The sequence below is a fragment of the Paralichthys olivaceus genome, chromosome 8, assembly GCF_024713975.1.
Source record: "Paralichthys olivaceus isolate ysfri-2021 chromosome 8, ASM2471397v2, whole genome shotgun sequence".
Lineage (NCBI taxonomy): Eukaryota > Metazoa > Chordata > Actinopteri > Pleuronectiformes > Paralichthyidae > Paralichthys > Paralichthys olivaceus.
In genome coordinates this window covers 6,514,533-6,537,301 of record NC_091100.1, presented here as the reverse complement: position 1 = coordinate 6,537,301, position 22,769 = coordinate 6,514,533, and the positions used below count along the sequence as shown (strand labels likewise).

The window sequence follows — 22,769 nt, the reverse complement described above, 5'->3', positions numbered from 1 at the left end:
CAGGACATTATATAATGTCACATAGGAGGTTCTTTGACTGCTGGTGTCTGGGAGAGGAGGAGGAAGGAGCCAGGGGCCCGGAGCCAAAAGTGCAGCCTGGATTTGTTTGCTGAAGAGTTAAAAGTTGATCTGTGACCCTGTGAAAATAAAATCCTCACCGTGTCCGTCTAAAGATGCAAAGATTTTGTTTTGTTGTTGCTGTCTCACCGTCAAAGAAACAGTTGAGTGCTGCGCTGCCAAACTTTGTTCAAACCTTGACCATAAGAATTAAAGAAGTAAATCAATGTCCCATCCAATAACATGGAGGAGGCAGTTTATAACAGGATAGGTTATTAACCCTTCCTCCTCAATGTTAGTGGACGGGACATTGATTTAGTTGTGGAAACACCATAGAACCAGCGCCACCGTGTGTGCATCCACAAAACCACCCGGAGGTGCAGGAAGCTCAGGGGAATTTCTCTGTCTTCTCCAGGAGCTGCATCACGGATGATGACTCCTGTTTGTTGTTACCTGAGGCCTTTTCTCTTCACATGTGACGTTGGCATTGCCCAGTGTGAGTCACTTTGTACGTGATCTCATTGTTTTACATTTGGTGTTCACGTTCCATAAGTCGGGGGATTCTGACACCAACAATATCTCCCACCAGGTGAAAACAATTGAAGACATGTTAAAGAACTGAAAATGCATCAACGCTGTGGTGAAATTGTCCTGGAGAAGAAATAGTCCCTCGAATAATAAGCTGTATGTTATCTATGAAGTTAGGTTTGTCTTCAGATGAAACCATGGGCTGTATATTAGGATTGGAGAAATGACAGCTCCCCAAAAGTGAAGCCAAAGCTTCTCATTTGCCCCCTGGTGACTGGCTGCAGTATAGGTCATAGACCCTGCCTCCTTCATGTTAGCAGATGGGACACCGGCCAAACTAAAAAGCCGAAATACACTTCAAATATTTTGTCTTGTAAGTTTGGTTTTAATTAGTTATTTAATGCGATAAAAATGAGAGGACCCTGTCGAAGTCATTTTCGATTTTAACATTTCTGCTTCATTTCTGGACAGTTAGTTAGTCTTCATTTCGCCTGAATGTGTAAACCGGTGCACACGCCAGTGGTCATTTCATATGGCAACTTCAAGACTCGACAGCACGATACAGTGAGTTTTAATACTGACCACAAAAACAGACACTGCCCTTAAACAGACTTAAATATTCCATACATGAAGCAGCTGTTGTGGACACACACCGGAAAAAGAAAGTGCGTGTACAGTATCGTGTTCTGCTGCATTAAGGGTCACACATACACATGTGTACAAATGCACACATGCCCCTGGTGCATTTTTTTTTATTTTTACAGCCATCAATCTGGTGGGAAGGAGAAAAAGTTCCCCTGTAAGAGACACGGGGAAAGCAAACATGTGAAGAGTGTGTGTTTATGTTGTAAGGAACAGATGTTCTCTTAAAGTAAGTTACTGTAGTGTGATAGGATGCAACAGCGTCACGCCACCTCAGGCACTGCCAAGGCCCCCGCCGCTCCCTGAAACCCCCCCCATTACAGACCTGAAGCTTTTTGGCTGCTGTGTGTGTGTGTGTGTGTGTGTATTCAGCCCTGCATATGTTACATGAATGTTCCCGCGTGTTCTGTGTTTCTTGGCAGATGAGCTCCTTTTTCATTCAAACCTGTGGCTCGGAGCTTATGCAAAGTTTCAATAGGTTGTGTGATTTATGAGCCGTTGACACATGAAATGTGTGTGTGTGTGTATTTTTTGCTTTAGTGTGTGAGTCGAGACAATGGTTGCTAGTGAATAATGGTTCATTGAAGGAAAACAAATCAGACACTTATTGGACAGAAATTTTTAATCACAGATATGCACCCTCGCCATAAACTCCGGCTGCATTGTGTGTGTTGAGTAGCTTGTAACGTGTCGCCTCTTGCAGTAGCATGGACCAGGATTAAGTCTTTTCTCAAAGACTGAAAAATAAAGCCAGTTTCCTTGTACAGTGTTTAAAGGGAAATAAACGGTGGCCGAGAGCACAACACAAAATGTCGCCAGAAATATTTCCAGGAGACACAAAAAAGTGATGAACCCGGCTGTGGTTCGATGCTTTGTGAAGTTCCATCAACACTGACGAGTAGTTCATTTGCACATGTTTTTTTTTCTATTTGCAGTGCGTCTGTCAGCCACCGTAGAAATTACTTTTGTCGCTTCAATGCCAAGAGTTAGCTGAGCGTAAAGAGTTGACCTGGGCCCAGCGAACGTAGTAACAAAATCAGCAAAAACACTTTCCCTCGTTTCTTAATACGTAAAAAAACCAACCCTGTACCACCACAAATTGATGCTTTGGTCACATTAACTGTTACGTTAGCCTGTTAGCTCACCACTTTGGTCCAGACTAAGATATATTGATAATTTTTGGATAGACAATGTAAAATGAAAATGTATCTGGTCAGTGCAAACCTGTAGAGGTGAAACAATGCAAGCTACATTACAAACATTCACAAAGCAAAGAAAAGAAAAAGAAAACAGAGCTAATTCTACAAAAAAAGCTACTTACATTTTAAAAAACATACATTACCAAAAATATATAAAACTTTCAAAAGTTTTGAAAGTGTAAAAAATGTACATGTGTCATCAAGTTAAAACTGACAATGTATGAACAAATTCATTCTCTATGTGTCAAACTAACTATGCAGGTTGTGACTGACGCTGGTGTGCATGAGATAAGTTACAGTTGGCTGGTGTTAGAGGTCCTCGTCAAACGGCTTGAAGGGTTAAATGGGGGGTGGGACGTCCTCACCACACAGTTCTTTGATTGTTCTTATTCTTCCCTCTTGTCACTGGACGTGTTACATGATCAAAGAAAAGCTGGGAATTCTGGTGATCCTACAAAAAAGAGAGAGCGAGTCCACGTTAAGAATAAGTTGCGATGTGTCGTATGATGAGTGATGATGAGGTAAACCGTCGACTGTATATAAAGATGGACAGTGAAGCCAAAGCGTCTCGATCACCCCCCTGGTGGCGGGCTGCAGTATTAGTGTGTTAGAAGATGGGACATGAAGCAAACTAAGTCAAATACTATTTTCACAAAGACGGTTTCTGTCATTTTGATGATATAGACACAGAACACCGACCTGTTTTCATGTATGTATCTTTCATAATTGTTCTGACGAAGAAACATTTCTGTCACTAATGGGAGAGACAATAAAGAATATCTATCTATCTATCTATCTATCTATCAATCTATCTATCTGTCTGTCTGTCTGTCTGTCTGTCTGTCTATCTATCTATCTATATCAGTTCTGAACAGTGGGAGGAAGTAGAGAAGCTTCATCCATCTTTATATAAAGTCAGTGAGATAAACAAGAGAAAACTTACCACAAGGGGAAGCTCAGTTCCAGCTCTCTTGTCCACTGCAGGAAAAAAAAGGAAACAACATTTAAGAACAGCTTCATTTGCCTGGATGACTAGAGTCTTCTAGAAAAGTTAGAATCAGAGTTGAATGTATTGGTTAGTGGGTTTTTCAACATAGCTTTGCATTGCTTTGATGTCTGGTGCATAATATGACAAGCCGACCAATCCAAAGACGAGCATGTGACTATCCTCACAGACAGTGTCCGACATGGGGCCTTGAGCTAATCGCCGTTTAAGCATTTGAAAGAAACCGTGGTGATGGACGAAGGTAGAAGAAGACGAATGGATGAAACAGTTGATATGAAAGAAACAGTAAGACGGTGAAGCGTCAGTCACATCTGACCGATGGTGGTTGAATGGCTGGAGGTTGTTAGATGAAGACTTCAGTTCGAGGTGGATTAGTGGATGAATACATGTAACTAATAATCAACAACCAATACCTCTTTCAAAAGGGAGAACGTTCCTGAGGGGGGGTCACCAGTCGGAGTACCTCGGGGGAGCAGAGGCCCGAGGGAACAGAGTGTCGTTATAGGGGGAGCTACATGTACACACACACACACACACATTCAAGCACATACATACACACACATGGGGAATTTAACATTTGTGGAAACATCTCATGTAGCACATTTACTTCTGTCTGCAGCGAAAAATATCCCTCCACCGATTTACACCGCAGCATGCTAGCAGGAAAAATTGGTGGGCACAACTCGTACCTGACCAAAGAGAGGTTTCCATGGATATCACACACTTGGTCACCATGATTACCTGTATTACCCATACTGCAACACAAGAGCAGGGGGAGGACAGGTGAGAAAGAGAATGGGAAGACTGGTGAAAGCAACAAGGAAGGCGAGATCCTCACAGAGCGTCACTCTTGAAGGAAAATAAGAAGTCGAAAGTGGGAGAGTGACGTGAGGGATGGCGAGGAACCAAGAATCCATGCAAAGAGACACCAGATCGTGCTCGTGATTTTAGATGAAAACAGTGAGAAGAGATCCAAAACTGAAGTTTTCCATACCCCAAAAAAAATGAGAGGGCACGTGGACAAAGACGAGAGGACGCACAGAGAACAGAAAAACATCAAAGTGCAACAAGCCACGGGTAAGAGGAACTGGAGAAGAGGTGAGGAAGTGAATCGACGAAAGAATATGAGGAGAATCAAAGACAATGAAATTGAAAAAAATGAAAAAGGACAGAGAGAAGAGAAGGATCCATTAATTTTGTTTAGATCGACAACGGGGAAGATTTGAGAAGCTAGCAGTAAAACTAAGGAATGATCCGTCTTTTGCTGTATTAACTAAAGAGCTTGTGTGTTGTCCGGACTCACTCTTCAAAGACGTCCTCTGTGTCCATCCTTCTGTAATATTTGGACAGTTTGATGGAGAAGATGATACTGGGGATCATGAAGATGCAGGCGCCTCCCAGACCAAACCAGAACGTGTTCTGAAAAACAAATTTACCTGTAAGATTTCACATTTTTATCAAGTTGACCATGGAAATGAACTACCCTCTTCAAAACAGATATTTAGATTTAATAATTATAAATCTTAAAGGAACCATGATGCCTTTTCAGTTTTTCGTTCCTCTAGTGTTATAAATAAGTTTTTTTTGTGAATGTAAAAGTCCAAAGTCTGTGGTAAAGGAAGTTCCTCTCCCAGAAATCACTGCTTCTGAAATAACTCATCAGTATTCCTGCAATCTGAAGATCATTTAATTAAACTACATCTGCAAAGGTGTGCACACAAGTTTTTCACATGTTATTTTACATAATAGATCTATAGTTCAATATTATACATGGCAAAGAAATCGTGTTGATCCACAAGCTAGATCCAGCAAATTTAGATTTTCCCAAATCTTTGCAAAATGAATAAATGACAAATCATTTGAGTTTTAGATTAAATTAAACTCATATCGGTGATTTTTGCAGCCCTACAGATTATCTCTGCTCCATTTCACTCAAAGACACGAGATGTGCAAATACCGAGCAGAACATAAACACAAACACATGCAGCACGTGCACATGTGCAGCCGCTGCTGGAGCACTGATATATAAATTCTCGGTTTGTATTTCTCACAGTCAGTGGCGTCTCTGAGCTCTTATTAGAATCCCACAAACCCTTAGAGTATGATATATAGGCGATGCATAAATATCCCCGCTCCTCTGGGCCACAGGTGAAAACATTGAAGGATCTATGTGCATGTAAGTCGCCACCCTGCCTCAAAACACACTCTGTCCAATCCACCGGGTGTGAGCGAGTGTGTCGGAGGCTGGAGAACATACTGTACTCATACGTGTGGTCGAAAAACCCAGAGCTCCTTCCAAAAGTCTCCCACACACACACACACACAGAGATAACCACAGTGTTCCAGTGTCTTACCACTGAATCCACTATGAAGCTGCACCCAACGATCTCCATGGTGTCAACGATGTTACTGATGGGTTTACACTGAGCCACCTCTGCAGTTAACTGTAAGGAAACACACACATGATCAAACACACACACACACACACATCATGTGAAAACAATCTTATGATCAGAACTTGTTTAGTATGAACATTTCACTTCCTGCTGCCTGATCTCTTGATTTTTCCTCATTACTGACCATCAAGTAAAATTGAAGGTGACAACAGGGAGAATACTCACAGAGCTTTTGACCCATTCGGTGTACTGCTTGAAGTATCCCACTAAGCTCTGCATGTAGCCGTTTGTTTCCTGTAAGACAACAGAGAAAAAAGTTAGGACATGTGGGACTACAGGACGATTAGTGTTAAAGGACTGGTTTAAAGTATCACAGGGTCAATATACACTCCATTTAAAAGAGAACAAACACTTTTAACACTGGTTTTCTGGTTTTATAAAGCTGACACAGCATTTAATCATGGAATCTCAGACCTGCTTCACCACATGGGAGGCGTTATGAGTGATGAGGTACTCTGCTGCATCAATGGCACTCAGGATGTTGTTGACCTTCACCTGAGAGACAAATCATTTGTTTGTGTGTTCGTGTGTTTGATTCGATTTAATTAATTTTCTTTAATGCTATAAATAAACCACATCGTTTCTGTCTGTGTGAGTTGTCTCACCGGCAGGTCGTTGGACGTCCTCTGCAGCAGTTTGATGCTCTGGCTCAGCGTGCTCTGCGTGAGAACATAAACACAGAAACTGTTAACAAACAAAACAGATGCACTGTATGTTCAAATGTCTGCAAGTTCAAATTCACAACACTGACACAACACGAACCACGTTGCTACGGGCAAACACTGATACGCCGATAACGTGCCGTGCATCAACGGCGGCTTACCCGCGCTCTGACATATTTCTGTCACCATGTTGTGAAAGAAAGGAGGAAGAAGAAAAAACAACGGACATTGAGGGGAAGAGCAAAGACATAGAAAACAACTGTAGAATCTTTAGTGATGTAAAATATTCACTGATCTGTAATCCTGATTATGTGGCGAACAAATAAAGATTCGTCCATTTGAACAAACAAATAAATAAATGTCTCACGGTGCAGTGGAAGTTTGAAATCCAGAACTCATTGACTGGAGGTGGGAGCAGATCTGTTCATATATGTGTGGTGGAGTTATTGTTTGTGTGTGTGTGGGAGAGATGATCACCATTGCTTGCTCCATGGGCACCACCAGTTCTCTGTGAATCTGTCTGATACTGCTGGCGTGTCCTCTCAGTGCGTTCTCCAGAGCGCCACGTGGCTGTAAACAAACAAACAAACAAACATAAAGAGTTTCATGATACTTGACTTGATGGCAGCTGTTCCTACACAAACGTACAATGCAATCTTCAGCTCCATCAGGTAATGAAAGGTAACTGAGTGGGTAATTATTCTTCCCTTCCTAACATACACAGGAGCACACTAATCCCTCTGTGCTACGTCCCATGTGCCACAGGCCCTATAGCATGAATATATATGGTATAAACGTGAGCGTGTACGGAGTGAATGGGCGGCTTGTTCGGCCGGATCAGTGAGGATGAAGGGAAATCTTTTTTTTCCCACAGAGGCTGTCTGGCTGCACATTTGGTTTCTGACAGTCTTCAACACATGTGTCGGGATTTTACAAGTAATTACACCCTGAAGCTAAAGAATCTTAGAATCAATTCTTACCTTTGTTACCTTTGTTACCTTTGTTACCTTCAACAAAATACGACTGTTCAAGGTAGAGTTTCATTTTACTAACATCCAATAACATCTGGCTTTAGATACTTGCTGCATCTTTTCTGGTGCAATGTTACAGCATGCATTGAACTTCCAGATGTCAGTGTGTAAACACGAACGTTTGTGTACTTGTTGTTTTCTACATCTTTAGAACAATGTGCAACCGCGCTTTTTTCTTTATAGCGTGCAAGATGCAACACTGGCCAGATACAGAGGTTTCCAAAGTGTTGGTTTCCAGAGGCAATTGTCTTTTTTTAGCGTATAAAAAAATTGTGTACCTATTATTTTTGGTGTAAGAGGTATTAGAAAAACCCATGCAGTCTCATCTGATTTTAAAACTTTCAGACAAATTGATCTGTAACGTTTGTGCAGCACTGAGTGGCTGTGACCTGCTTGTTAGCTGCAGCACTGGGTGTGAAGGTGAGGTATCGAAGGTCCTTCCTTCCTGCTGCTGTCAGACTTTACAATCACTGCTCCCAGTAGCATACATCTGCATACAATTTTTATAAATACCCATATTTATTATTTATTATCACTAGTAAATACACTGCCACATTGTCTTTTTGTAAATTCATTGCACACAATTCATTGCACACTGAATATTTTCTTACCTTTAAATGATCTTGTTGATTTTTCACTATTGTTATTGTTTTTAAAAAACTCTACTGTCCTGTTGCTGCTGTGACAAAGAAATGTCCCCGTTTGTGGGACAATAAAGGTATTCTGATTCTGATAATGATGGACTAGTACTGCTATCACCATAAAGTGGAGCCAAATCATCTGGATCGCCCCCTAGTGGTGGATGGGACATGGACGGAACTAAAAAGTCAATGTACACGAGATGTTTGTCTTACTGGTACATTTAGTTCAGTTATTTGATGCTATAAAAATGACAACGCATGTGATTTTGGTGGCTGTGACGCTGGTGTTGGAACTTGCTGGCACAGTGATGATGACACTCACCAGTTGATCAGCCTGAGCCTCCAGGTCAGTAGCGAAGGACAGGAGATCCACAAGAGTAACCCCTTTGTTTAACTACAATCAGACACCAGATTCACCAGATTAATATCTTTATGGTGAACAACTTTCTGTTTTTAAAAATGTCACTTTGAATTCAGTCTGGATCAGAGCAGGTTACCTCAGCCAGGTACGTCTCATACTCAATCTGTCCGATTCCAGAGTTAGCGAAGTTGATGAGGTTGTCTCTGCCGGCCTGCTCCAGCAGGGTGATGTCCTGCAGGTCCACTTGTACATTCTCAAACACTTTGGCCAGATCCTTGTTGTACTGTGTTGACAAGACAAACACAAACTCAACACCTTCAGCCCATCGGAGGATGTTTGAGCTGGAACGAGTGCCATTCCAGCTTTATGTAATTTTCTTTAAGCCGCTCACTTACCACAGTTCTGTTGAGGAAGGTGTTGATGTTGAACATGGTCTCCAGCTGCAGAGCGTGGTACAGACCATTGTTGTCATAGCACTCCCTGCAAGACAAATACAGCAGGGTGACGCTTTTAAAACCTCAGTGTGTTCATATGTCCTAACATAAATCTAAAAATCAATTTGAACCAGTCAGCTAATTCTAAAAGCGCTATGGCACAGTATGCATGTATGAAGTGTTGGCATGTTACCTGTACATGCTTCCCAAAGTCAAGTCAATGTTTGGATTCTGAAACAGCATCCCAGGAAGGAAGTTCCTCTTGGCAGGATGAACCAGGTATGGTGTGTCTATAATCTACACCCCCACACACACACACACACACACAAAGAGCCACAGTGTTGTCTGTTATGTAATACTGCTCCACAGAGTCTCCGAGAGTCAAAATTAGACTAATCGTGATGCAAGTGTTCATAATTAGTACCTGGAATAGTTGTCGGTTTGCCAGCGGTTCACAGATCAGCTTCTCCACGTTGCCGCCAACAACAAACAACGTTGTCACGGTGCCCATCAGCAACCAGGAAAAGATAAAAGAGAAGCCCACCCCACTGAGAGAGCAGGAGACGAAGAGAGCAGGAGACACATTCAGCAAACATTAGTTTAGTTCATTAGTTTCTCTGTTTCTTTCATTTTTCTCCCGTTGTTTTGGGATTTTCTTTCAGGTCTACTAACTGATATTTAAGCTCCATAGTAAAGTTAACTTTCCTGTAACTGGTGCTGAGCAACATTTTTACTGGACAAGTGTGATTCAACAGTGACAAAACAAAAACAGAAGGTAAATTGTGTTACATGTGTACAACAGAACTTAATTTGTGCTATTCATTGCAACTCAGGTGATATTGAATAATGTATAGAATCTACAGATGTTATTTTAGTGCATGGTTACAGAGATACAAATGTTCATCATCATTTTTTAAATAGACAATAAACTCTGACTCAATCTGTGTCACTGTCTCCTATTTCCCCCGTAATCTGTTTTAATGACACACTAACAAACTTTTCTCTAAGCAGACATGCTGACTTATTATAGTCAGGAAACACTGTGTGTGTATCTAATGGAAAAATAACGTACGCCATTAGCAGGTTGCCGCCAGTGTTTGATAGGCATCCTCTGGTTGTGGGTGTGGCTTGCTTATCGTAGCCGCAGGTACCACAGAGCAGTCCCAGGATGTTGAAGGCCAAGATCAAGACGACCAGGCACAGTGCTGCCACACAGCCAATCCACCTGCAGCACACACACACACACACACACACACGCACATGCACACACACGTGCGCACAAACACACGCAGACACACACACACACACACACACGTCATTTGTGAAGACACTAATCTTATCCTAATCACAACCTCATTATAGTTCTAACCTTAAACATAAAAAAAAGATTTCTTTGCCACTTGGAGGCAGCAGTGAGCAAACATTCTTATCGACACATCCACCTGGCACACAGAAACATCTTGATTCATTTGGAGTCAGGTTTCTAGTGACAGGATTAAAAGTTTTATTTCTTACATTGTTATTTTATATACTGTTAACTTTAAAATATTGATATAAGCTACTTTACAAATAATAGTTGTATAGTAGTAAATGTTGCAGGAGCCAAATTCTGATTCATGTTAACACATTTGCACACACCTGTAGAACTCAAACTGGTCGATCTGCGGGTAAAAGGACTCAATGTTCTTCTGCCCTTCAGTGAGGAAAATGGTGAAATTGGCCAGAGACGCTTCCACTGGGAACATCTTGGCGAAGGTGTTGATCTCTGTGCCGATCTTATCCAGCATGCCTTTCACTCCTGTGCACATACAAACAAAAAAGACCAACAGAAAAGTCAGAGAGAGTTTTGTTCAACTAGACGCCGTGTCCCCTAAAAGTAGAGAAACGGAAAGTAAAAAGGCAGAAAAGAGAACTTACGAGGAAGAGCTATGGTTTCATTATCCACCAGTTTGCAGGTGAAGGTGAGAGAAAGACAGAATATAAAAGTGAATAGTGAAAGTGTATAAAATGAAAAGCAGAAAGCAGCTTAATGTTTGTTTTTACACAAACTAAACACACATATATATAATTTTATACACTTCTGTACCTGAGACGATATTTTTAGTTTGCTCTTTAACCAGACTCGGAGTGTCGTTAAAGGATGAGTAACCCTGGAAGAGAAAAGATCATTTAAAAACACACTGATACACCAGATACAGATTGCATTCTGATGCCAGGTGCCAACTGTGTGACCACGAGGACAGAGACTGACCTTTTGTACAATGTTGCTGAGATCTGTTCTCAGGACGGTTTGGACATTGGTCAAAGCGTGATTGACATCTGGGAGCTGAACAGCAGAATGAAAAAAGAAGAAGATGACAAACTCTGAAGTCATTGCAGCAAATTAAATTTACGCTTATTCCACTATATTTCTGTGGGATTCTGATTTCTAATCTCGTGGCCATTGGTACCCTTAAGTAGTTTGCGTTGACTCCCAGCTGGGACAGCGTGGACCGGATGGTGTTGCAGGTGTGAGAGACGGCTCCGTTGGTGCAGGCGGGGTCGGACAGGGTGTTGGACAAAGAGGCCCGCTCCCCCGACAGACTGGCCTGAAGTTTCCCCGTCCCCTCCTGAAGCACCTCCAGGGAGGAGCTGATGTTCTCCAGGGCCTCTTTGGTTTCCCGCATGGCTGCAAACAATAGACGAAGAATGGAACTGAAAACACTTTGGCTGAAAAAAAAGGGATGTTGTTTTGCATATGTAAACAAACCACAGGACAGAACTATAAGAATTATTACAATAACACTGATTACACACATCAACAATCCACAGAAGAAAACCATGACAAAGAGGAGTAGTTCAGGATCAGCATCTGTTTCTAATACAAAGTCACAAGCACTGCACCACAGATTCCACCTCAGCTCTGATTACCTTTAATGGCACCCTCGACTTTTGCTTTGGATAAAAAGAAAATATGAGTGGATCAAAAGAGGAGAAAACAACCCACAAAACGGTGAGAATATGTCCCTAAAAGACTTTAGCTTGTGGACCTCCATATTGCTTTGTGATACTATGTCTCAGGTGTGTGAGCTCAACAAGAGGTCACACTAAAGGCTGAAAAAGAGGCCGTGTTACCTCCGGCCATTCGCAGGGCATTGTCCAGTGACGGGACCACCTCTTTCTCCAGCTGACTGTGGATCCTCCCGCCCAACAACGGCCCGATGTCTGACAGGAAACACGGACACGTAAAAATAATTCATGACAGCAGGAACAGATGAACAGCCACAAAAACGCAAAGCAGAGTACGAGAGGGACATGAGACAAATACTGTGAGTAAACAGTCTGAGTTCAACTTACTGTCGAGGTCGGACAGGACTTTGTTCTTTGCTGTGGTGTACTGAGCTGTCAGGTAATCTATTTGCTGCAACAGAAAAACACACATTCAATCGGCGCAATATTAGAAATTCACACATGAATGTGATGGTGGTGATGCAACTTGACGTTGGTTGCCACCTGCCAATAAACCAAATGAAGAAGAAGAACATGAACGTGTGTGTGTGTGTGTGTACATACCGCAGGTGTGTTGTTAGCGAAAGTCTTCAGGTCTCTCATGTTGGTATTTATCAATCGGCGAGTGCTCTTGATCTGCATGCCAATATTATGGTTGGCAGCGTATGCAACAAGTACCCCCAAACTGAAACACACGCACACGCACACACACACACACACACACACACACACACACACACACAGAGAGAGAGAGAGAGAGAGAGAGAGAGAGAGAGAGAGAGAGAGAGAGAGAGAGAGAGAGAGAGAGAGAGAGAGGCAGATTGGGTGTTATCCCCATTATTGACCAGCAGAGGGAAGCATCGTCATATAAAGATAGATTGAAGGGAACTCAGAGACATTGAGCTGAATGAAGCTCACACGTGTCAGACACATTTGGAGAAGCCTGTTTCTCATTCACTATTGAATACAGTCTTCTAATGAGTAAGTAAAATCTCTCTTTCTCCTCTTGAAGAACTAACGGTGATAAAATGTATATCAGGGAATACTACGAGTCAGGAAATGTAACCTGACATTCAAAGAAAGACCAGATGTCAGCAGATGTTTCCTTTAACCCTCCGACCTTCATCAAATAAAACTGTGATCAAGAGTTACGTGATCTTTAGGACTCATCTTTGGTGATCAGACCAGATAAGATCTGCAGATCTTCAAATGTGTGTGTGTGTGTGTGTGTGTGTGTGTGTGTGTGTGTGTGTGTGATGTAAAAAGCACTCATTCAGACAAGAGGCCTCTCACCGTCAGCCAGAGTGATATCAGTAACACCTAACTGTCCTGCACAGTTCAGATAGTATTTCTCCGACCCTTCACCTGTATCTTCCACAGAGCGTGTGTGTGTGTGTGTGTGTGTGTGTGTGTGTGTGTAACTGCATATTAACACACATATATATGCATAAACAATTCAACAAACAGCTAATCAGAGTGCAGTAACGCACAGACTGTAAACAGAATCACATCGGTGCACCACACGATAACATCAGAGGAGACTCACATGATGAAGATGGAGGAGGCGATGAGCGAGGCCGTGTAGAAACCTCTCTGACAGTCGGCGTTCTTCCTCTGTCTCTGGTGCATCTCCCCTCCACAGTTCTCGCAGCATCGACACACACAGAAACACGTGCCGATGATCGGGGTGAGCACCACGAACAAGATACCGATGGTGGAACATATGAGGAATCCAGCTTCGTAGTAGATCCACTGTAGGAAGAGGAGTCGTTATTGAAATGTTATTATTTCACTCTTTGGCCTGAAAAGAGACGTGTTTTGCAAGAGAATGAAAATTGTAATGTGTGGGTGAAAATGTACCTGTAGCAACAGGACGACGTTTTCTGGCTGTAACACCATGAGACACACACACACACACACACACACACATATTTGCAAAAACAAAGTATCTCAAAGGTGTCACAGTAAATGTTTCATTTGAATTGTCAAGAAGTTGTTAATTCATGTGTTAAATGGGAACAGTATTCATTTTAAATTCATCACTTGAATCAAACCTACCTTTCTCCATTCCTGTATTTTGATCCCCCCCATGTTTTGCTGAATGACTTTAACAATCACATCTGAAAGAAACAGGATACATATAAATACAAATTCATATATTTCCGCAAAATAATGTTTTCCAGGCGGTTCACAGTTTGATGTAGACGATTAATCAACCATATTTATTGACAATGAATGAATCTATTTCTCTCCTCACAAGCTGACGACACAGATCATGTGAATCATTCATAATGTTTCGGGGACAGTGGGACTGTGACTGTATTTCCTCATGTATCTAACAGATGTGTGTTTGCCACAAGCTCTGCAGGTCCGTCCAGCTGCCTGTTTGTTTATATGGGTCAGTGCTAAGCCTACCTGGATGGTAACTCCCCCAGACTGTTAGTCAGCAGGTGAACCCAGATTCCTTCTCTCTCTCTCATAAACACAAACACACACTGACTGGAACACTTGTACGCATGCAGGCAAATACACACTCACACCTGCTGTGTATACTATACATAAAATCTGACAACATCGACAGTAAAAAAAAAAAAAAGGGAGATACAAAGACAGTAAAGAAAATCATTTCCAGTTATTAGACAGATCTCTCACATGTAGCTGAATGGAACAAGTGCTGGAGGAAGAGTACGTATCATATACTGTATTATACTTATATACATATATAATCTTATTTGGTTTCTCTACATGATGCACAAATCAAGTTAAAAGTTATATTTATGTTTGTATTTATTATAATTCTCTAGGTCTGTATACATTTGTTGGTTGGAGAAACTGTAACAAATCTCCATTTCCCTCTGGGATCAATAAAGTATTTCTGATTCTGATAAAATGTCTTCTGTCTGAGCTTGTGTTTGGTACAGGAGACAAGCAGATGGAGGCCAGTTTAGCATGTATATGCTGACACAGCTGTCACAAACACAAACACACACACACACACACACACACACACACACACACACACACACACACACACACACACAGACGCAGACGCAGACAACAAATGACCACAAACAAACACACTTGTTATCCTCAGGTGAGGTGAGAAAGCCCATGATGAAGATGAGATGTAATGTGATTAAATGTGTTTGTAACCATCTGTTTTCTCACCTTTGAACAAGGTGAAGTTTCTACTGTCTGTTTATCCTTTCATCTGTCACATTTCATACAGGGATGCAACTATTTCATGGCTGATGGTTTAATCATTGTTTTAATTGTGGGTGTGTTGTACAGTTAGTTTAGGGTCTATACATTGTACTGCTCTACCAGACCACCTGTATTATCCATATATTTATATATATATTTTTTTTTTCTTCAGATTTTTCATCAATCAACTCATCATTCAGATTAAATTACATCTCTGTACCGATTAATGTCCAAACAAAGGCTAAAATATATTTATTTTGTTGAATGACTAAACCAAAGTGCCTCTGAATCACAGGACGTTTGCAGTTGTTCAAACTGAGAGGGTCTTTATGGTGAGTGGTTAATCCTCTAGGTATCCTCTCCTCATGGTGGGAAGTGGCAGCCTTATTTTCATCAGTGGCTGCACCCGTGAGTGAGCATTTAATAAAAACTGATCTCGGTCCAACACGTCGAGGCTAAGACGTCCGTGTCTGCTCTGCAGATGCAGCGTATGAGCACATCTGACACCACCTGTTGTTGCTCAGCTTCTTAGTTAGCATTAGCCGCAGAGGGCAGTTAAGCTTAGACAGCTTAGTTCAGTGACCCAGTATAAGAGGTGGTTGTGGCAAACGAAAGGAAAGGGGGCTGAAGAGGTGGGGGGTGGGCGTAAAAGAACGACTAGAATTAGACCTGTAAGGATGAAGAGACCCCCGCCCAACATGAACTCAGTGTGACAGAAACAGACTTTCTCTTCGGTCAATGTGATATTTCCTTGTTTTTTGTCTTTGCTCTGAGGAGAATATTTATAGTATCGCAACTTTTCTTCAATTATCAATTTCTCCTGATCATTTTGTGTTTGTTTCTTGACTCTTAATCGACTAATCAATGAAAAAAACCCAGTTTGACCTGGTCATTCATAACCAATGAGCGCAAACACTGGATCCACAACTAAACAAACACATCTAAGGACTAAAAATGGAGCTGTGAGACTTAAAACACAAGCAGTGAACAACTTAACGCTGCAGCTTGTTAGCTGTAGTGGTTTGTAAGACAGAACCTACAACCCTCTTCCTGTAATGTGTAAATATAGTCGAGCACAATCCTCTACGCCGACATGCTCTGAGAGATTACTGCGAGGCCTTACACAACCCGGCCGCCGTCTCTGCTGCTGTTTACATGAAAGGCGTCAAAGGTAAAATAAAACTCTCAGTCGGATACACAGACGGCTCAAACAAACATTTGCATGATTAGATTCCGCCCCTGATGCGATTAAATGTGAATTTTGGAAGTGTAGTATCATGTGTTTGCCTGAAAGGAATGCTTGCTTTGATGAGATTTTTCAATGGGAAGAAAGACAGCTTTTAAATGACAGCAGAGACAGAAAGGATTCAGTAGGATTGATGATGGGAGTTGACACATATTGTTGGACACAGTGGCGGGGCCATTAAGGGGCCATAGTCTACACATCCAACACAACTCCTGACTCAGTAAAATGCACATTTTATTACCTCCTTGTTTACTGTTAGTTCTAAAACTTTAAAATAAAAAATCTTAACAAATCATCATAATTAATCTTAGTATTGTTAGTACTGTTTATAAGTGACTATTTCTACAGGACAGAGTCATTTCAGGGGCCAGAACAGAATCTACAGCCTCTGCAGGAGGGTTCGAACCTCCATATGTGGAACACCCGCTCTACCAGGTGGGTTGGAGAGCATCCCTTTGGAAGAAGCAGGTTCCATCACAATTCAATTCAACGATCAAATTAAACATGAGACATGTTATCGATCACGTGACCTGCTGGTGGTGGCAGCCAATAATTGGACAATGTGATTGAAAGGGTTCTGTACCAAGTGAACTGCAGGGTCCCTCCTTCTTTGGCAAACTTGTGTTAGAACCGTTAATGTTAATAGGAAGTGAAGTTGTTGGCTGCAGCTCAGAAGATGTTGCATAAGTCATGTCAGGTTTGCCAAAGCACAGTTACGTAGCGCTCATGTCACTTAAAATACTATTCACTGTGCGTACTGTGTGTTTGACTAAGTAAGAAGAACTGTATGTATTTTAATGGCAGCCGGAGCTAAAGAAAGCTACACAGCACAGTGTGAGCTGGAGCAACACAACTAAGAAGATTATGTAGAATGCCTGTTTTCACTTTTGTGGTGTTCTCTATAGATGACATCACATAAAGATCCAGTGCACAGTGTACATAGTTCAGTGAATAAAACATTACCCTGATATCAACAATAATTATTATATGTAATAAGTACTTATTACTAATTAATTCAATAAATGAAATGTTTGGATTAATAAAGCGTATGTATAATATAATTTATGTAATTCTAAGATAATAATAGACAACTTAATATGGAAAAGAAATTACAATGAATATAATATTATAATAATAAGTATAAAAGAATAATCAAAAAACATTTCTACAGTAACTAAGGTTACACAAATATTAGAAAAGTACATCATGGTTCCCAGAGGGTAAGGTGACTGTACTTAAACTGCTAGTTTATGAAAAATCAAAAATAGATAAATATCACAGAGGAGAACGAAAACCAGCAAATATTCTCATGTGAGAAGTTAGAAGTAAAATTAGTTTCATGTTTTTTATCATAAAAAATGTTTTTCCAACTTAAAAACAATAAAAGTGATTAGTTAGTCAGTTCTTTTTTGGCTCATCTACATCAACAGGACAATAAAATGTTGTGTTTGCAGGAGATGTGAAAGTTTTTGGGGAGTAATTCAAACCTGATCTCCTTCCAGAAAAACAATTTGGGTTTCTCTTAATTCAGTGTGATCTGATTTAAGACACTGGCTCAATGATAAACATCCTGTTTACTTCCAATCACAGTAATTAAGGCAAACAGACAAATACCAGGACTATGACCCACTTTCAGTATGTGCATGTATGAGTGTGTGTGACAATGCCATCTGTAGCAGTGGTAGCAGCACAGTGGTAGCATTGGCCCTGTGGATGCTAATCCTCTAATCTAGCCTGTGTGTATCAGGGGGATAAGAAGACATAGACTCCTCTCACAGTGAAAGAGGCCAAAATGCTTCTTCACCCTAAATTCAGCTTTCACACAGACTCGAAACGAGGGATGAGCGAGTCAGGAGGAGGAAGTTAAGCCTGAGCCGCTGCTGCTCGTGAAACGATTCAGTTTACAGCAACCGGCAAGTTTTTCACTAAAATACAAGCAGGAAACTAATTTCTCCAACCTAACTTCAACTCAACCGAGGCCATTCCTCCACACGGTCACCTCTCCAAAAGCAGTCACCTGACTCCAGATCAGTGTCACAGGAAACATTATTTAAGACATCTACATATTCTAAAAGCACTGAAATGAGAAGTGTGTGTGTGTGTGTGTGTGTGTGTGTGTGTGTGTGTGTAGTGCATATGTATATGTTCTGCAGAGAAAAGCAGGAAAATGGCAAATTGTGTTAATAATGCAGTTAATACAGCATCGGACGAGATGCTGATAGGATGAGATAGAGATTTTTATCCCAACACAAGCAACAGAGACAATAAAATAATTGGGTATTAATAATCCTGAGTGATGTCGAAATTAAGAAATGAAACTCCACTTTTCCAACAGTTTATGATTCTGTCTCCCTGCGTCAAAGACTTTATGTGAAGAGGTATTTCATAAATCAGGTTTTGTTTCCCACTTTCAAAGTTTAAAGCAATTTCAGCTTTTTGAGAATGAGACACTGATTAACTCAGAGATCATTCACTGATATTTTGTTAGGGTTTGATGCCATGGACTGATTAATCGGTCGGGCCAAATACGTTAGGAATGTCACGTTGGGATAACAGTTTATTTTACACTGTTTACTTTTGGATATTCTTTTCAATTCAACTTAATAAGTAGTTTACAAAGTGTATATTAATTAAGCAAACAGAGACAATGCCCATTTTTCAACTTTTTGCTTCTGCAAAGCAGGTTTTCACCCCTGTCCGTTAGTTTGTATGTGTTTGCAGCAGGATTACACAAAAATGAAGGGACGGATTACCAGGAACTTGATGGAAGGAAGTTTAACATTGAGAGACAGAACGTTTTCTTTGTACATATTCACTGATTTCCCAGGAAATCATTCATGGATCTTGATAATGAAACAAATCTGACATGTTTGGTCAAATGATATCTTTGAGTATGCAGCTTGTATGAATTTCATCGAGTTGAAATTGTTTTAATCTCAAGAATAATGCATTAGTGTTCAATAATGTTGATTCTAGTTCAGCAATTATGTGTCTTTGGTTATTGTCGTTGTTCACAGTGATACCAGTATTTACGCATCAGCCATCCTGCTCTTTAAATATTGGCATCAGCTCCTGAAACAAACATATCGGTTTGATCACTGCTTTTAATAGAGCAATTGACTCTGTGGCTTATTATTTATTTAGGGCTCAGAGGCGCTGGTAGATGAGGCTGCCAACCTCAAAGTCTCTAAGCAGATTGAAACTGTGTTTTAACATCGGAGGTCTCTATATATTAGATGTGTGTCAACTATTAAACCATGATTTCAGACACGTTTGACACATGATGTGGGGGGAGGGAGCGACGGCACATCCAGGTGGTCTCTACCTGTGCATGTGTGTGACGGTGAATCATACTGGAGAGTCCCCGACAGTAACGGCATATGGTCCAGTGGATTAAGGTATTACGCAGTGATGCAGGTGACTGAGAAAGCCTCCTCTAATCGCTGATCTGCTAATTGATTACCGAGCCAGCAGCCCTAACCCTGGACACCAAAATGGCAGCAACTTAAAACCTTCAATCCTATTGCACCATGTCATCCTCCAACGTGACCACTCATAGTTGTGCATACGGCCCGCAAACCAACGCCGTTTAGTCGTAAGCAGCTCTATCTATCAATCACTGGGGTTACTGCACTAAACCAGAGAGTCACCATTCACTCTGATGGCATTGATCATGTGACGGACCTGATCAACTTCGAATCACCATAATGTTCCAGCGTGGGCCTGCAGGGGATCACTTATGAGCTCTGACAGCGATTGATCCTGTTAATATGCTCATAACTTTGGTTTATGGGCTCAACACAGCATCATCGTCACAGTCACTGAGCACATGAACCAGTAGGAAATGAAGGGCGCCACTTAAAGAAGAGTTTTATGGAAGTTATGCGTTATGCGAGTCCCCTATGCTATGTTACAGATGTGCACATGTGGGGATACTTCCTCCGTCTCTCTGGGAGTTTGAGTGTTTTTTGGACTTTGTTGTTTAGTTAGTGACGTCCATCAGGTCAGTCAGGTTGTGTCCTATAGTCCATCTATAATCGTCACCTCAAGGCCCAACACTTTCCCACCACTATGGAAACAAGGAACAGCCTCCTTATGACCACCCGACCCAGCTCAGGACCTGTGAGCAGTTCATGTCTAAAGAGTTAGTTTCCCTTCTCAGATCGTTTCACTTGAAGGCTTTTTAAAGACCCGGAGATGTGACAATATTCAACATTCAACAGAAATATACATGTTTGTCTTATTATACCATTACTTTAACCCCTCAGTTTTACCTTGCATTGAAAAGCCCATCTGTGGAGGTGTTAATATCACGCTATGGTCCCATTATCACATTCAATCAAATGCTTTAAATTTTAATCCTACAATTTATTTGATCTCCTATTTGATCATGTACAAATGTGAATCTATACATACTCGGTTTTTATTTCTACATATGTGTATCCTTTATTTCATTTCAGTCTTACTTGATTTTTATATTACTATGTTTATACCGGCTTTTGCTCTTTCACCTCTTTCTCAGGAGCTTGGTGACATTTGAATCTCCCTACGGAGATTAATAAATATTTCTGATTCTGATAATTCTAGTGTACTTGAATACACGTCATACATTCTTACATGCATATTCCTTCACTTTTAACATTTGTGACATCATATACTTTAACACTGATGCATCCTTCTATAGATTTTTGAATAATAACTCAATCATACTGGAACACTGATGCACCTTTACGCAGTTTTCATTTGTACTTTATACTGAAATGTATATTTTATCTCAATTTTACTACACATATAAACAGTATGTACTGTATGTAGGCCTTTGTTGTTATTTGATGAACTATGTATAATCAGCATGTGCCACACAAACACATATCAGGATTAATTAAACTCTATCTTATCTGGTTCTCTTATCTCACCATTAGCATCTTTATAACCCAATCAAAATTCTTTGGGGGATTTTAAATTACAAGATTAAGACTGGATTATCTCAAATAATTTCAACGAGCATGAGTGTTTTTGTATTAAACAGAGCTAACATTATTCTCTGTCTCCCTCATCCTGTGAGAGAATCCTGGGAATAAGAGACAGAACCAGGGCTGATGATGGAGGACACACACACCCGAGGAGAACCGTCTCACCTTTGGGGAAGGAGTTCGGCTGAACCACGTAGAGAAATGCGTGGACCATGTGGAAGAGGATCCCTACGGCCCCCGGCTCGTAGTAAGCGTGGGTGTCATAAACCGCCGACGGTACGAACCCAAAGTCCAGGGGCTCCACCGGCGGAGGGGACCGCTGTCTCCGTGAGTCCGTCCGGAGCTCGGACGAGGCTCCGCTCCTCTCATCCGCCTGCTGCTCGCCGCTGGTGGCCCCCCAGCAGAGCAGCAGGACGAGACACCTGCTCCACAACATGTCCCAGAAAAGTCCAAACACACAGGACAAGTGAAAAAAAACAACCGGATAAAACTCCGAACTCCTCCCGGGTCGTGCTACAGACTATAGCGGGGAGATGGAGGAGGGCGACGGGCTGTGGTCGTGAGAGGACACCGGTCCCTCTGCTTCTTATCCCCGCAGCGAAACTTTCAAACTCAACCTCCGACGGGCGACACTCTGGTAGCGGCCGTTAGCTGCTGGTTTCCCGGTGCGGACCCATCACAGACATCTTCCCGGAGCTCTGCGACGACTTGAGCGGAGCAGCGGCCGAAGATGAGCTCGAGCCCCCGGGTGTCCTCAGTCTGCCCCACCGGCACCGAGCTCCGCGTGCACGAGACAGCCCTGCCGCGCTCGTGCACGCTAAGAGCTCGCTCTGCGCATCTGTGGCGCGCGTCACCGCGGGATCCAGTCACCTGTCTCTGTACTGCAGTACTTCAAGTCAAAGTACTACTATGTAAAAGTACTTCTAACTGGCCTGTCTCTGTACTGCAGTACTTCAAGTCAAAGTACTACTATGTAAAAGTACTTTTAACTGGCCTGTCTCTGTACTGCAGTACTTCAAGTCAAAGTAATACCCAGAAGATAGTAAGTGTCAATTGCAAAAATACATAAGTATTAATAACTGACAGTTCTTTAAGTATAAAGTATAAAAGTACACAAGTATTATTCACTAACTAAGTAAAGAATTTGTTGATAATGCAGTGAAGGAAAAAGTAGAGATTTTATATCTAAATTGCAGTAGAGGTATAAAGCAGTTGGCTGTAAAATGACAAGAAAGTTTGTCAGATTACTTGTATGTATGTTACTTAAGTTCTTCTGCCATCAGACACTTTGATTTGTCAAAGCAGAACAAAATGGTAAAATAATAATGAGGCTGCGTTGAA

At 41.5% G+C, this 22,769-nt stretch overlaps 1 protein-coding gene across 15 annotated transcripts; it reads right to left on the bottom strand.

Annotated features, from left to right (window-relative positions):
- Nucleotides 1–1,831: 1,831 nt before the first annotated feature.
- prom1b (prominin 1 b) lies at nt 1,832–22,223 on the bottom strand. Of its 15 annotated transcripts, XR_011243825.1 has the most exons (30): nt 21,594–22,005; nt 14,064–14,125; nt 13,866–13,892; nt 13,552–13,757; nt 12,570–12,690; nt 12,354–12,417; nt 12,132–12,221; nt 11,928–11,951; nt 11,468–11,685; nt 11,269–11,343; nt 11,104–11,167; nt 10,935–10,943; nt 10,656–10,815; nt 10,090–10,242; nt 9,442–9,565; nt 9,211–9,314; nt 8,979–9,063; nt 8,720–8,866; nt 8,545–8,616; nt 7,028–7,120; nt 6,712–6,729; nt 6,494–6,547; nt 6,303–6,383; nt 6,054–6,122; nt 5,787–5,876; nt 4,736–4,851; nt 4,122–4,519; nt 3,846–3,943; nt 3,370–3,404; nt 1,832–2,877 (listed from the first exon to the last, which is right to left on the bottom strand). XR_011243825.1 is itself a non-coding variant. In XM_069530288.1 (28 exons), exons 1-27 carry the CDS (start codon nt 21,862–21,864, stop codon nt 3,383–3,385), a joined length of 2,619 nt encoding a protein of 872 aa, XP_069386389.1. In that variant the 5' UTR covers nt 21,865–22,005; the 3' UTR covers nt 1,832–2,877; nt 3,370–3,382. The 15 variants fall into 15 exon arrangements, 3 of the variants coding, with proteins under 3 accessions (XP_069386389.1, XP_069386390.1, XP_069386391.1); XR_011243818.1 differs by lacking the exon at nt 4,122–4,519; XR_011243819.1 differs by lacking the exon at nt 4,122–4,519 and having other exon boundaries at nt 1,832–2,868.
- Between the last annotated feature and the right edge of the window lie 546 nt (nt 22,224–22,769).